The 15,479-nt window shown below is 37.2% G+C and overlaps 2 protein-coding genes across 2 annotated transcripts; one reads left to right on the top strand and one right to left on the bottom strand.

Annotated features, from left to right (window-relative positions):
- Positions 1–1,753: 1,753 nt before the first annotated feature.
- On the bottom strand, positions 1,754–3,872 carry LOC140800180 (homeobox-leucine zipper protein HOX16-like). Its single transcript, XM_073154846.1, has 4 exons — positions 3,448–3,872; positions 3,213–3,346; positions 2,713–2,952; positions 1,754–2,580 (listed from the first exon to the last, which is right to left on the bottom strand). Exons 1-4 carry the CDS (start codon positions 3,524–3,526, stop codon positions 2,125–2,127), a joined length of 909 nt encoding a protein of 302 aa, XP_073010947.1. The 5' UTR covers positions 3,527–3,872; the 3' UTR covers positions 1,754–2,124.
- Positions 3,873–8,743: 4,871 nt separating this feature from the next.
- On the top strand, positions 8,744–15,467 carry LOC140800064 (probable acyl-activating enzyme 17, peroxisomal). The gene is made up of 14 exons (XM_073154703.1): positions 8,744–9,109; positions 9,546–9,675; positions 9,755–10,005; positions 10,184–10,388; positions 10,941–10,981; positions 11,063–11,188; positions 12,116–12,189; positions 13,324–13,544; positions 13,667–13,761; positions 13,902–14,118; positions 14,480–14,605; positions 14,685–14,783; positions 14,862–15,074; positions 15,164–15,467. Exons 1-14 carry the CDS (start codon positions 8,853–8,855, stop codon positions 15,272–15,274), a joined length of 2,166 nt encoding a protein of 721 aa, XP_073010804.1. The 5' UTR covers positions 8,744–8,852; the 3' UTR covers positions 15,275–15,467.
- The last annotated feature ends 12 nt before the right edge of the window (positions 15,468–15,479 follow it).

Below are 15,479 nucleotides of genomic sequence, written 5' to 3'. Positions count from 1 at the left end.
GCCTAGGATGCAGGAATATGCTGTCAGTTGGCAGCCAACCATGGATGGAGAAATTTTCGTGGGCTGCTAAACGAGCACAGGTGAGTCATGGTACGGAGACACAGAAACTATCGTAATTAAAAAACTTTTTTTTTTCTTTTCCATCTTTAAAAGAGTTCAACAGCTATCTAATAAGTATTAAAAAGGGATCTTTTATTCAGATTCATATCATATAAGTTTCAGCATTCCAATGAGTGAAAAATGTAAAAGATGCACTATCCAATATCCATCCTTTTTTCTTTCCTGTTAAATGGTTCAGATTGTAGCAGTATTGGACTCTTTGTAAGAAAACCCAGGCATGCATGGTGCAAAACTCGGCCTAAGAAGTATTGGACTACCCAAAAGAGCCGAAGCCCAAGTAATGGGGGGCCCACTCCTACAAAAAGCCCAGATTTGAACCCCAATTAAAGAAGATTAGACACAACTCACAAGCCTGTGGCAATGAGATGACCCTGGTAGTCGCCTTCAAATGTCACAACAAGCCTAAGACGTGCTGAGGGACGTCATGAAAGATGGAAAGGAAGCAAGAAGCAAATAATATATTCCGATATTTAATATATTATGAAGTTTGTTTTGTATCTCTACTTGTGAATTTCATTAAAGAATATGATAAAAAGGTTTAATAAATAAGTAAACATTATGATAGAATGTTGAAGATGATTTTAAATTGAAATATATATATATATATACATACATATATACGCCGTTAATTTTGAATGCAATATTTAAGGGTTATAGCTTAGTAACTGAAATAAAATTAAAATTTAGAAGATAGAGTAATTTTGATAGAAAATAGAGAGTTAAATTGTATTTAAGCCCTCGCATGTGCGTATGTGTGAAAGAGAGAAAGCGTAACAAGTCATCCAGTGAGATCTACTTTGGAAAGGCCAACAAGAGATGGGATAAATGCAAGCCATCGTACGATACGAGACAAGTCATGTCTGTCTCTACAACAGGACCAATAGCTCTGTCAACCATCCAATCTCCCTGTCCCCCCCCGCCATAAGCCCTCTGTTTCTCTGCCATCCCTTTCCAGTTTACTTATCCCAAAAGCCATTGCTACGAATCAACATCCAATAATAGCTAGAGATAGAGTGAGAGAGATATATATCAAATCGAAAGTGCTTTGCTCTTATCTTTGCCTAAGTTTAAGCCCATCGTGGCCACTCAAAATTCGACAGCTAGCTTTGGCGCAAGTATAGTTGAGGATAGTTGCAAGGAAACTGTAGTGATTGCACGAGGAGAAATTGAGACGGGGAGAGAGACCGGTGTCGATGTTGCTGTCGATAAAAGGGATATAGGAGGACGAGGCGAGAGGAGTTTCTTTTTTGTTCTTTTTTTTTTCTTTTCTTTTCGAAATCCAATCAGAGAAAAAGGGGGAGTGGCTTTTGTAAGTGTGGTTTATTAAATATATATAGTTTTACTGACTTCAATCCACCGATTAGAGTCAGATTGAATCAAAGTCAATATGGGCGAATTGGTTTTGTTCATAAAAAGAGAACCTGCCCAAATGTGTGGATCGATGCTGCTTTTAGTTAACACCATCTTTTCTATGGATGCTGCTACCTTTTCAATTACTGTTACACGCCTAGAAAATCAAGTTGCATAAGAAGTATGACACTAGATCAAATTGGAAGAAGATAAGTGTAGCAATTCAGTCATCATCAACCAAAGTGCACCCACTCACTGTAATAAATACATATTGTCATGGATATTGAAAAATAATTAGACATTTATATATAACCCAACTAAGCATCCTATAAAATCAACATTAATTGAGAGACACAAATATCTCTAGGCTCTAGCACGTGTGCAGGGAGATGCACACAAAATCTACAGTCCATAACAGAATGGATGAGAGGGAAAGAAACAAGTACACGACCTTTCACAGATAGAAAAAAAACTTTGCAGGAGGACAGGAAAAGAAGAGTGTTTTCTTTTTCCTCGGCACTTATTTTCACCGACAGTAGGCAGACATACATGGGACAATTAACTACACATGCAGATCGACCCCTACTATTACTCATAATTAAACACTCTGTAGAATGTAAAAGCACCGGAAGTGGTAGCTACTACGTAGCTAATTTAATTAAGAGGGAGAGGAGAGAAAGCCAAAGAATTTTGCATCCCGCTCCAAAGCCACCAATTAAGCTGGGAGCCGTCATCCTCCGGACCGTGGTGGTGTTCGGGGAATATGGCGTTTGGGTAGTAGCTGCACCCCTCGTCGCTGCCGCCGTCCTCCTCTGACTGGAACCCGCCTTCGACAGGGCCCACGCAGTTGTATTCCTCCGGAAAGTACGACTCGCAGCTGCTATCCAACAGTTGGTGCGGGGTCGCCTCCGCGTCCACCACCCCGCTGCCGCCCGATCCTGAGCTCAGCCGGTCCTCCGCCTTCAGCTGCACGTCCGACGCTGCCGCCGCCACGTCAGTTGTTTCCTCCACGCTCGGCAATGCCGTAGCGACCTCATCATCTGAATTCAGCGCTAAGACGTCGCCGGCCGCGTCCGGCGCGGCCTGAAGCTTCTCGGTCAGCGCGATCACCTGGGGGTAAGAATAGATGCCTTTACATTTTGACCCCCTTTTTTGTCTTCTTATTATTGATTACGAAAGTGGGATTACTTTATAACCAGCAAAGAATGTTTATGATAACCGAGAAGGGTGAGGTCACCGCACCTGGGAGCGGAGGCGGTCGTTGTCTTTAAGGAGGGAGTCGTGGTCCGCGAGGAGGGAGTCGTAGGTGGACTTTAGCCGGTCGAAGTCGCGCTCAAGCTGCTTCGTCTTCCACCGGGCGCGGCGGTTCTGGAACCAGACCGCGACCTGGCGCGGCTGCAGGCCGAGCTTCTGAGCCAGCTCGCTCTTCCTCTCCGGCTCGAGCTTGTTCTCGGCCTCGAAGCTCCGCTCCAGGAGATGCACCTTTTGCCATCATCACACAACATAAGAACACCATCTTATGCATTCATTCAAGACGACCATCTCTAAATCCAATACCTATTTCACTGGTCTAAACATTTAAAGCACAAGGAATTCATCTCATCAAATTCAAATAACCACCGATTTTAACCTTTCTTTCTGCCATCTTTTGATCTACTCTTTGTTAGATCTATAGCAGTATGATAACCATAAAAAGTTTTCACATAAATTTCGACAAATTCCTCCTAAGAGGGAGAAATTACCTGCTCAGGAGTGAGGCGGCGCTTCTTCTCAGGCAGCTGCTCGTCGTAGTACTCTTCTTCGAGAAGCTCCTCCGGGGACGTAAAGAAGGGCCGCTTACTCCGCCCTTCTTCGATTCCGATCACAGATCTCCCCCCTTCACCACTCCCCCGTCAATTCTCCATCAGTTACCGAATCAAAACTATAAATAGCAACCAAATCGAGTAGAATCGACCAGATGGGATCCAAATAGAATACCTCGGTAGATCGGATTGCCACCGTTCAAGAGGAGCATGTGGGAATTGGCGGAATCGAAGATCAGACGGCCGGAATCCATCACGGGGCCTTCAGATCAGATCGATCCAACGGCGAGATCTATATGTACACACTTCTTGATTGAAGGGGGAAGATGGATCAAAAGAAGGAGGTGTTCTTATGGCGGAAGAAGCTGGTGCTCCACAGGAGACGAGTGGAAGTCTTCATCGGGAATAGAGAAAACCCCATCATGCTGCTGGAGAAGGTGAGTTTCAGCCCCAAGGACCCCTCACCTCCGACGTGGATATCGCCGTCGCCGGCGAGGAGATAACTGGTTCCGGAGAAGGATTCCGGTGACCTGAAGCTTGCAGCAAGCTCACCACTCTTCTTCCCCACTCGAGGTCTTTCTCTCTTATCGCAGCTAAAATAGAAAGAATGGCCGAGGGCGCTATTTTATAGGCGGGAAATATATCCTTTTGCCGGAAATGCCCCTGCCAAGGAACTGAAATCTCCAGACTCCAAGCCGCAGGTTAGGTGGTACTGGGTTATGTGGGCTAATTAATAAAAAAAGTTTAATTACACTTTGTACCTTTACCTCTTTAGAATTTTAAAAAGCTACAATTAAGCTCACGAATTTCCTGATTTAAAAATTATGTGCGGATATTTAAATACCGTCGTAAAGGTTAAAAAATATTTAATTTTATAATTTTGTCCTCTCATCTTCTTTTTTAAAGCTGAACAAAAAGTTATTACCCTCCTTTTTTCCAAACCTGCATCTTCTTTCCTAAGTCATCTTATTTCTCCCTCTCCTCTTATATTTAATATCATGTGTTTTCTTCGATGCATGAGTTACATATTAATATCTTACAAAATTAAGAGGAAAAAGTTCTATGTATGCGAACGATAATGGTGGGTTAAAGAGAAAGAGAAGAAAAATCGTTCTCTCAACTAGCCGATGTGATAATATTAGGTGGGATGAGAGATAGAGCAGTCCAATCAATATTTTCTAAGAATTGATAGTTAATTTTATATTATTAGCTAATAAATTTTATTTTTATTTTTTTAACAATAGAGGAATATATTTAAAGTATACCTTCTCAAAAGTTTCGATAAAAGTTACAAACAAAAAAGAGACAGGGAGAGATTTTCTTACAACACCCTGTATTGTATATAAGTGGTTTTTTATTTAAAACTTTTATTTTCACTATTCAGTGAGATGTAAGGTGCTATATGTAAATGTCTGTTCGAAATGACGAGCCATTGCCATCTAGCATCATGGCGGGCAGTCGCTCGTAGCGACCAATGGAATCTGAGTAGATAAAGGGTTAATTGATCGGCCCGAAGCTTCAAATTACACGATTGCCCTCGAGGGACTTAGACTATAAATTGGTTTCCCAAACTACCCCTTTCGATCTTTCAGATATTGTCAACCATGTGGCTGGCTGTTTGTCCTCAAAGGGTCATTGACTCACACCCACAGACTACTACCCGGAGGGCAAGTGATTCTTTGCAATCCGGCTTGTATGAAATCTGATACAAGCGGGCAAAAATGATTCCAACTAATTCTCGTAGGATTATCTTATCCGGGGTAGAGGTCCAATCAGCTCACTAGAACATGTGGATGATGTTGGACTGGCTGCCGTATGAAATGGAGTAGATAATAATAATGATATTTTAACACAATAGACCCCTGAATTATTAATTATTTTAATACGGACTATTGTATTTATTTTATTTGGGATATAATAATATATTATATTAATCCACAAATATGTAAAATTTCCGATGGATCACCGAAAAGAGTAAATTGGTCTTTCAATAAATTTAAGAGAAATATGATTTGCAGATTTATTCAAAAGATATTGATAAAAAAAATTAATATTATGAAGATATTTGTATTCCAAAACGCAAAAGAGTTTACAATTTACATAATTCTAAAAACGATTGTAAAATATGCATATAACAATCAAAAGAATATGAAATCAAAAGAGTTTGAATCACCGACCTTTGTCTTAATTCTAGAGGTCAAAATAGGTTTGGACTAATAATTCCAGACCGACTCGCTATTCAATTTGATTTGCATAAACAAAATTTATCCTACCCACATACGAGTTTAAATATGGGTAGAATTTTTTAAAAAAATAATTAAAATATGAATTAGGATAAGAGTAAAAAACTCGAATACGGATACGTGTTAAATATAATTCTTCATATGCGTGTACAAATATCAGATATTCATTTACTGACATAATTTTTTTTTGAATAATTACAAATTTTTATTTGCTTATTTAAATAGTGGATATTAATTTTGTTACTGATAATGTGTTTATTATTATTTGTAGAGATTAAGTTTGCTAAATTTATATGTATTTGATATTTAATATTTTATGTTAATTATATCAAAACGAAAAATTCAGGGGTCAAATTGTTACCGATAACGTGACGAATTGAAGACTCTTTATGACCTATTTTACTTTTGTTTCAAAAACTCAAAATTTAAAAAATTTTGAATAAAACTATTATTTGATGTTTTGTGTTTACAATGTTAACATATGAGAGATATTAGAGAGACGAATAATCAAAATGTTTTTAAAAATAACAAGGGCTTGAAAATGGATTATAATTTAAGGGATTTAGAAGTAACTAATCTTAAATATTAATATAAGATACCCTTTGTGTGGCCTTAAATGCGGGATCCACCTCAAAAGGTTTAATCTAAAACGGCTTACAAACATACGAACTGGTTGATCCTCTGCACCCTCGGTTGCACTAATCTTATCCATCCATGGTTAGTGAAACACGAATTGGGTTGGTAACGTAAGTAAGCTACATGGGCTATTTAGTCAACTTATTTCTTTCTGCCGGCTGGAGCTGGACCACCTACGTCTGCCACGCGTCCTAATGCGGCCTGACGAAGTGACGTACGCTCAATTTGGACGATAGATTGCAGCCTTAATTATATCTCAACGGAAGAAAAATACGTAGAACGCTTATTCCGAAAAGTTAATTATTTATCACGAAAATTTAATGGTTAAGATATTTAAGGATATAATAAGAAAATTAGGAAGTTAGTCACATATAATTAAATCTTTTTAATTAATATAATTTTTTTCTTACGTAATATAATTTTAAAATATAAAAACTGACTATTATAACAGTTTGGATTAAAATTTTAATTTTTAAAGATGCATTAAAGTATTTGCCTAACAATAATAATATAATTTTATATTAGCTTACGTGTTGTTGTTGTTGTTCTTCCCATATCCAAGAGAATCATTCCTCGTGAAGGTTATTGTAGGCTATAACTAATGTGTCTAAATTAATTAACACTTGGGCACCTAATTAGCTTTAATCTCAGATGATTAAAGATGCTCATATTATATTAAGTTTTTAGATAAATTAATTATCTAACGTGAGAGAAAAGTTGTAACAGTTGAGGGATCAAACAAACAAACATGGGGTGAATCTAATCGTATCCGAGTGACTGATGGACTCGGGTTGTTTTCTTACGCAAACTACAAGATAAATGCATGGGCATTAATCTCAATCTTATCCTACTCGGAATAAACATCACTTATCTGAGCAAATAGTAAGAATAAAATCATCTTCCCCGCGGCTATTCCGTGTGGATCTGAGAATAGAAGGTCCCCCCACCGAATAAAAGCTCCCTCCCCCCTAACCTTTTTATTTTATATTTTCCATAGTAGTGGACTTAGAAATCAAATATTATAAAAATGATGCACCTTTTCATAAATTGATATTCTAGTGAAAATAAAACGAAGAGAATAAATGCACTTTTCTTTTCTTTTTTTAATCTTCCTTTGTCTCTAGATAAGCGAGAAGAAAGAGTTGATGGGTCTCCTCTCCAACCAACAAGAGAGAGGATAGATTATTTTTCTAGCAGTCTATTGGAATCTTGGAAGTTTAAGTAAGGGGTTAATTAAATATTAAGTAGAGTGATGTAATTGTGGTGGAATAGTTAATTTCCTAGGCATTTGACTTCACAACAATTGATTTCACATGCTCAAAGTTATGGCATGATAGCAAGACCTCGTTGGGGTTCATCAAAGAAAGCAACAACTCTCCAATGAGAGGATGATCGAAGTCAACTAATTGCAATGCAGTTGGCCTGCCTGACAAACTCCAATGCTCCATTCCCATGTTCCACAGTGAGAGCCACTTGGATAATGGGCAAGCCATTTCCAATCTTAATATCAACCTTTTCTTTACATACATTGCACCAATTTATATATAATATAAAACTCCTATAAGATTCATATCTTGTTTAAAAATATAAAACTTTCATCCATTCTAATCAAATCAAGAGAGTATTAAAACATAAAATATTAAACACGGGTTCAGAAAATCGCAGGAATGAAATTGTATTTTATCAACCCAAAATTTTTTTTTTTTTGAACAAAGTGAGTAAAAAGAGTACTATTTGTGCTGCTTCTTTTTAGTTTCTTAGCTGAGAAGGATAGCAGCATCTATAGTATTCCATTCTTGAGGAACAGAAGGAAGTGGTTGGTCAGGTGGTCATGAAGTTAAAAGAGCAGATATATATGAGTGGGCCAAAGCAAGAATATAACACGTAGGAATAAGCTTTTATTAAGATTCAGTAGGAGATGGAAGTGAAAGCATGAAGTAGTGCTCCTTCCCCCCTCCCCTTTTTGCTACAAGACATCATGAAAGCTATTCTTTCTCAGCTGCCAATTTTCAGAATCTCCAAACCTATCAAAAGTTTATTTCTTTGTCCCCAAGAAGACGTCGTCGGTATAGAGAAGATGTATGCAGTCTTATCCTAATCACTGAAACACCTTCGGCAAAGGAGAAGGAAAAACTGGAATAAGAAAAGGATCACTTAATAAATTGTAAACATTTTGACTTCACTGTTCAAGCATCATACCATGATTCAATGATCAGAGTCAACGGATTGCAATGGGCTGGCAACTAATATATCAGTTTCCACGTTCCATAGTGCAAACCACTTAGATAGTGTGCAAGCCAGCTGACCAAATTAAGATTTTTTTTTAAATTTTTTTTTAAAGACGAGAGAAATTTTAAGATTTCGAGCATTAGTTTTCAAGTTTTGGGCTCTTCTTCTTTAATATCCGGCCCAGTGAAAAGGATAAGGCCCAACTCGCCCTAAAAAGAGTAGGTATTAAGTTGGTAATAGTGAAAAGATAGGGTGTAAACTGGAAATATGAAATAAACATAATGTAAGGTGTGAAACGCAAAAAAATTTTCAGAATTTTTTTTCCTTTACTCGTCTCGGACGATATTTTTGTTTATTTATTCTTCCGATTCACGTAATTTTATCCGTCCACCTACCAGTCCAGGAAGGCAATTCCGAGAAAGAGGTAGTTATGAGCATCACTCCTCTTCTCTTCTCCGATTAGAGAGCGAGAATGGCGTACAAGGCAGCGGATCAAATCACGGCAGAGGAGATCGCAGCCGTCGGTGTGACATCCGACGAGGCGGAGAGGCTCCACGTGGAGCTCGGTCGGATACTCCGGGAGCATGGGAGCTCGGGCACCGAGGCATGGAAGGAAATCTCACGGCATTTCCTGAACCCTAATCTTCCATTCCCGCTCCATCAGATGATGTACTACGGATGCTACAAGGATTACGATTCATCTACTCCGCCGGCTTGGTTTCCCGACTTGTAGTTTCCACTCTCCCTTTCTTTATAGCAATAGAGCATTCGTTTTGGTCACTTAATTTAGGGGTTTGATCGTATTGGGACTAGAGAACTGGAGAAGAAACCCACTACTAGGATATCTAATTAAGAGAGTAGAAGGGATAAATCCAATTAATATCAGATTAGAGTGGAGGATTGGAACTACAAACTGAGTTGTCTCAGTGGGGAACAAAAGAATTTCTCATTGGAATAACTGTATAACAGCACGACCAATTGGTAAATAGTAGAATGATCTCATCTGGGTGAAACTGATCCAGATAGGTTATGCACTTCTTCTGCTAACACATGGCATCAAGTCGTTCATGGATCAATCTTGGTTACTTCATTTTTCTATTTTCTATTGATTTTCTATAGTAACTGTTCCCTGAAATTTTGTTATGGCTAAAATATAAATATACAGAGGTAATGCAGTCGAGACAAATATTGGCCGGATACTAGAGAGGCGTGGGAAAGAATTCCTTGGGTCAGGATATGAGAATCCAGTTGCAAGCTTCCCCGACTTTCAGAAATTTTCCATGTCTAACCCTGAGGTTTTTACTGAAAACATCCTACTATTTACTGTTTAGTTCAATGGAAGTCCAATTGTTTGTTAATGTGGTTTTATTACAGGATTATTGGAATATGATATTTGAGGAAATGAATATAAGATTTAGTGTGCATCCTTCATGCATTTTACGTGAACATGCTTCATATCCTGGAGGTCAATGGCTGCCAGGTGCTTATGTAAATTCTGCGGAAAATTGCTTAATTGTGAATGATAAAAGAGATTTGGATGATGTCATGGTTATATGGAGAGATGAACATTCTGATGATTCGACTATCAATCGTATGACCCTTAAGGAACTGAGAGCAGAAATCTGGTATGTTCAAATTATTCATGGTTCCATCTAGATTTAGTTTTTAGAAGTGCATGCTTTCCTTGATGGGAGGCCATACTTTCTCTCCCAATCCTACAAATTTGTTTCTTGTGCAGAGACAAAACTTTAAGATTTCGTCGGTTAATTTGGTGAGAAATCACATTGATATTTTCTTATGCAGTCTTGTGGCAAATGCACTTGATACATTGGGCTTGGCAAAAGGATCTGCTGTTGCAATAGATATGCCAATGAATGTGACTTCTGTCATTATCTACCTTGCTATAGTATTAGCAGGCTTTGTAGTTGTATCTATTGCAGATAGTTTTGCTCCTACTGAAATATTGACCAGACTCAAAATTTCAAATGCAAAAGCAATTTTTACCCAGGTTAGTGTTTTTTATGGCTGAACTTTTAAAGTATTTTTGGTAATTGACTCAAATTAAAGCTTTTATCTCTAAAATTTAACTTACTTGTATAGATGGCTTAGACTTGCCTATGTTCATGCAAAATCAGCATACCTCTTTTAGTTTTGTTTAAACTTAAATCATGTAGCTTCTATGATCGCGAAATGACCTAGGAAAATTTTCTCTTGCATAGTTGTGCATGATGGTGATTTTATACTTTTCTCATATTAGGGAAATATTCATCATATGTTGAGTATCAATATTCCATGTCATTTTAGAAGTTGTTTCATGAGAATTTAGCCTCCTGTATCATTGACATTTTTTTCTATCTTTCTTTTCTGTTTAATTTGATGCAACACAAGAAGGAATAGAAGTGGTGATTGCCATTTGTAATCATTGAAAACTTCAGTTTGTTTTGTACTAGAAGATTTGACTCTCTACTTCTCATGTTTTTCAGATTATTCATCTTCTAGCATTATGAACTTGCACGTACACTATAGGACCCTTATTGACTGATTAATTTTCTCTTTTCAGGAATATATAATTCGTGGTGCCAAAGAATTGCCCCTATATAGGTGATCGTAATGGCCTGAAATTTGCCTATGCCATTTCCACAACTATAACCCTTCCTCATGTTGTTGTTTTGGTCTCTTCAGTCGAGTTATTGATGCATGTGCTCCTCTTGCTATTGTGATTCCTACGAGAAACTCCACCGTCATTGCGGGATTACGTGATGGTGATATATCTTGGCATGACTTCTTGGGAAGAGTAAATAATACTGAGTATGAAATCCTTTGAGAATCTTCTATTTTCCATTTCGTATTAATTGTTCCAAAAGAATGATGTTTCTGTTCTTTTTTTAACCTCAGATTTACCTGAAGTATTTCATTGTGCAGCTCTTTATAGTATCTTGGTTAATTTTGTAATCTAAATATCTTTGAAAGTTTATGAGCTGTAGGGTGAGGTCAGGATAAGCACATTGTTCAACTTTTACATAATGTGAAATAACACTCAATTATATTTGGAGGAATTAATCTTTTGGTTCCATATGAAGATTACATTTTGCATGTGAACCAGTATCTCTTTTACCTTTTTCTCACTCCAGTCTTCTCCACCTTCTCTGATGTGGTAAATGATAAAGAATGTGAGCCCTCGAAAGTTGTAGTAGAGTGGGTCTGGAAACATTTATGATTTATGATTTATCTGGACCAGATGAAGCACTATTACCAACATTGCCCTGCTACATTTCTGATCTTCCTAGATTTTACTTGAGTCCTATATTTTGTTCTTTTCCCTGAATATACTTAGAAGTTAGAACACCTTGAGGTCAATGCTCCATAACATGGTGTCAAATAGTAGCCAAAGACATCTGAAGGGCTTGCAATGAAACTAATGTTGTATCATGGTATTTTGGTAGTAAATAAGAATATAAGATGTTCTATTGTAAAAAAGTCATACAGTCTGATAGGTTGTCAGTTACTAAGATATCTTTTATCCTTTAAACTTTTTTCGTTCAAAACTTTTAGATACTAGAGATAATATATAATCTCCTTACAAATTAGAACTTATATATATTATTTTATGTTTGTCATGAATGTCAAACATATAATGAAGTTTCTCAAATTATTGTAGTATATACTCCTAAAGAACTTCTCCAATGCAGAATCCTAGAAAGTTCTGAATGTGTATTGTAATGTTGGAAACTGCAGAGCAAATGATTATACAGCAGTACAACAACCTATAGAGGCATTCACAAATATTCTCTTTTCATCAGGAACTACAGGTAAGCATTATTGTTCCTAAAGTTGCAAAGTCCATTGAACCTTGTCTTTGTGATAACACTGATTTATTTGAACATCAAATGTTAGAACTTTTATCTCAAAGGAAATTGGTTAGAATAGAATTGAAGGGACCGGATTTAAAAATAAGGTGAAATTAGCCTATTCTCCGTGCAACTAAGTTTGTTGAATTGATTTTATCAGTTAGGCAAGGCAAACCACAACTAAAGAAAGATTTAATTTGAGGAACACATTAAGTATTATAGAGATATTGAACAGATGATTGTTGCACTGAAGTGATATGAGCTTTGAGCCAGTCACATTCTCCTTACCATCGGTTGTGCAAGATCTAGATTTACTGATTGTGCCAACAACTGAGAATTAACTTTTTAAGATTCTGTAGATGTCAAACTACTAAAATGCATTTGTGCAGTACAGGAAGTAGCTCCCTGATAGTAGAAGAACAGAAAGCCAATATTACAAAATTTTCATGTGAGTAGATGAAGTGAAAATCAGATTGTATGAGTAATAGTTTTGTTTGAAAAATTGAAGAGAAGCAGCTTTCAGATGAGTATGAACATTTGTACAGTAGGTACTCAATTAAAGAAAAACACCATAAAGAGTTGGTTTAAAATTTTAAGGCCTTATTTGGTTTGAGTTTAGGGAACCTTTCTGGACTGGTTCAGAAATCTTAAACTGGTTCAATAACTAAATATCTTTTTATCTTTTTTATATCTAATTAAGTTTAGTCTTTAAAAATTTAAGACTAAGAAATGAGCCTAACTAATTGAGTTCAGGGCTTAGTCTCAAACCAAACAAGACCTAAATGACTTCATTAGGATTGCTTTATAGATCATAACTTTATTTAGTAGTTCCTTTTTTGTGTCAATGACCTTTATACTAATATCAGTTGTTAGTGACATTTAGAAGAAGTTTATTTTCTCTAATTAGTTGCACCTGCTAAAATGCATGCTTGCATGATGAGATTTCTAGATTTATACATTATCTAATCAATATTCTGTTTACTTTATATTGACCTCATTAGTTTTTTGTGCTATTATAAGCTTTTTAAAAACCAAATTATTTTATTTATCAGCAGATGTTAAATTGGTTTCTATTGTTTTGTGGGTTCTGTATAGGAGAACCAAAGGCAATTCCATGGACACATGCAACTCCTCTTAAGGCTGCTGCTGATGCATGGTGTCATATGGACATTCGTAAAGGTGATGTTGTTGCATGGCCAACTAACCTTGGATGGATGATGGGTCCTTGGCTTGTTTATGCTACTTTGCTTAATGGAGCTTCCATGGCTTTATATAATGGCTCCCCCCTTGGTTCAGGTTTTGCAAAGTTTGTGCAGGTGCAGTATGTTTCTTCTTTCTTACATGCAATATAGGAAGTCTACGTCCTGAATTTTCTTTAATTTTGACATATTCTTCACACGTCCTATTCTTGTAATAACAAGTTATGTTTAACTGTCAGGATGCTAAGGTAACAATGCTTGGTGTAGTTCCAAGTATAGTCCGTGTTTGGAAGAATACAAATTGCACTGCAGGACTTGATTGGTCTACTATTCGGTAAGATCTTGATTGTGCATCTTTTAGCATGTTCCACCATGGGAATGCTGTGAATCATAATTCCCAACTAATTGTATTATGTCTCCTCTGTTGTTTTCCTTATGCTTTCTTTTCCTCTTTTTATTCTTTGACATGCGTAGATGCTTTAGCTCCACTGGGGAGGCATCTAGCATAGATGAGTACCTATGGTTGATGGGAAGAGCTCACTACAAGCCTGTCATTGAGTACTGTGGAGGCACAGAAATTGGAGGTGCATTTGTTTCTGGTTCACTATTACAGGCCCAGGCATTGGCTGCATTCAGTACACCAGCTATGGGTTGCAGGCTATTTATTCTTGATGCTGATGGAAATCCGCTAGTAAGTGTAGTTTATTACTTCTTTCATCTACTGAATCTTGCATAGATTTTGTGCTAGATGACTTCAATAGCTACCTCTTGGCTAGATTGCATTTAGAGATCAGGTGGCATAGTTGCAGAGCAGCAATACACAAACAGATTTGCATGCCTAATTAGTGTCCAGAAATGACGCCCATATTCTCCCACTAAACGTGATGAAATTGTTCATCCCTTCCCTGGATCCTCAAATCCATGACTAAAATAAAAAGGCGGCCATGGAGAGATAATGAGAAAAATTGCATTGCGATGTATTTCAACTTTTAAGGTTATTAGAGGTTGAGCCTAGTTATAAATTTAAGTTCGGTTATGTTTAACTCTTGTAGCCAGGCAATGCATCTGGGATTGGAGAGCTAGCCCTTGATCCGACCATGTTTGGAGCATCAATAACATTGCTAAATGCTAATCATTATGACATCTATTTCAAAGGCATGCCAGTTTGGAATGGCAAGGTAGCTAGTAGTCTCAGTCTTTGTAGTCTTCTCTAGGAATTTGTAATTTTCTATGTAAAAATATAGATTGATGATGCAGCCTCTTCGAAGGCATGGGGATGAATTTGAGTGTACAGCTGAAGGATATTATCGGGCACATGGTCGTGCTGATGACACCATGAATCTTGGTGGCATCAAGGTACTTATCCCACCAGAAGATAGTAAATCCATAATCATGACTAAGCATAACCCACTTGCTATCGTCATTCTTGCTCAGATAAGTTCTGTTGAGATCGAACGGATCTGCAATGGAATTGATGATACCATCCTTGAGACTGCTGCAGTTGGAGTTCCACCTTATGGGGGTGGCCCTGAACAGTTATTCGTGGCTGTCGTTTTCAAAGAACAGAGTTCGACAAACAAAAATCTGGATCAGTTAAAACTGGATTTAAACATTGCTTTGCAGAAGAAACTGAATCCTTTATTTAGGGTACTTTTCTATCTTGACTATAATTTCTCTTTCTTTCTGATACATATTATTGTGTAGTTATCACTTATCAGCATTCCTCCTTTATGTAGGTTTCATCTATTGTTGCTGTTCCTTCTCTTCCTCGAACTGCTTCAAATAAAGTCATGAGAAGAGTTCTGCGAAAAGAATTCCTTCAATTGAATCAACGTGCTAAGTTCTAAAGTCCAGGTGCTAGTCCTCAAAGCTGCGGTACAATCTGATGCTCTTGCAATTAGGTTGTATCCTGTGTCTCGTAGTGTTCTTTATATAATTTACCATCATCACAAGAGTAGAAATGTATATTCTGCTTAATAACATGTCAATTTACAAAGAATTGTTGGAAATAAGCATCTCCAGAAAATAAATTTAACAGTATGCACATTCAGT

Source organism: Typha latifolia, chromosome 13 (genome assembly GCF_019914945.1).
Source record: "Typha latifolia isolate L0001 chromosome 13, TyphaL0001v2, whole genome shotgun sequence".
NCBI classification, from domain to species: Eukaryota; Viridiplantae; Streptophyta; class Magnoliopsida; order Poales; family Typhaceae; genus Typha; species Typha latifolia.
Note: the sequence above shows the minus strand (reverse complement) of the source record. Positions and strands in the feature narration are given on the sequence as shown.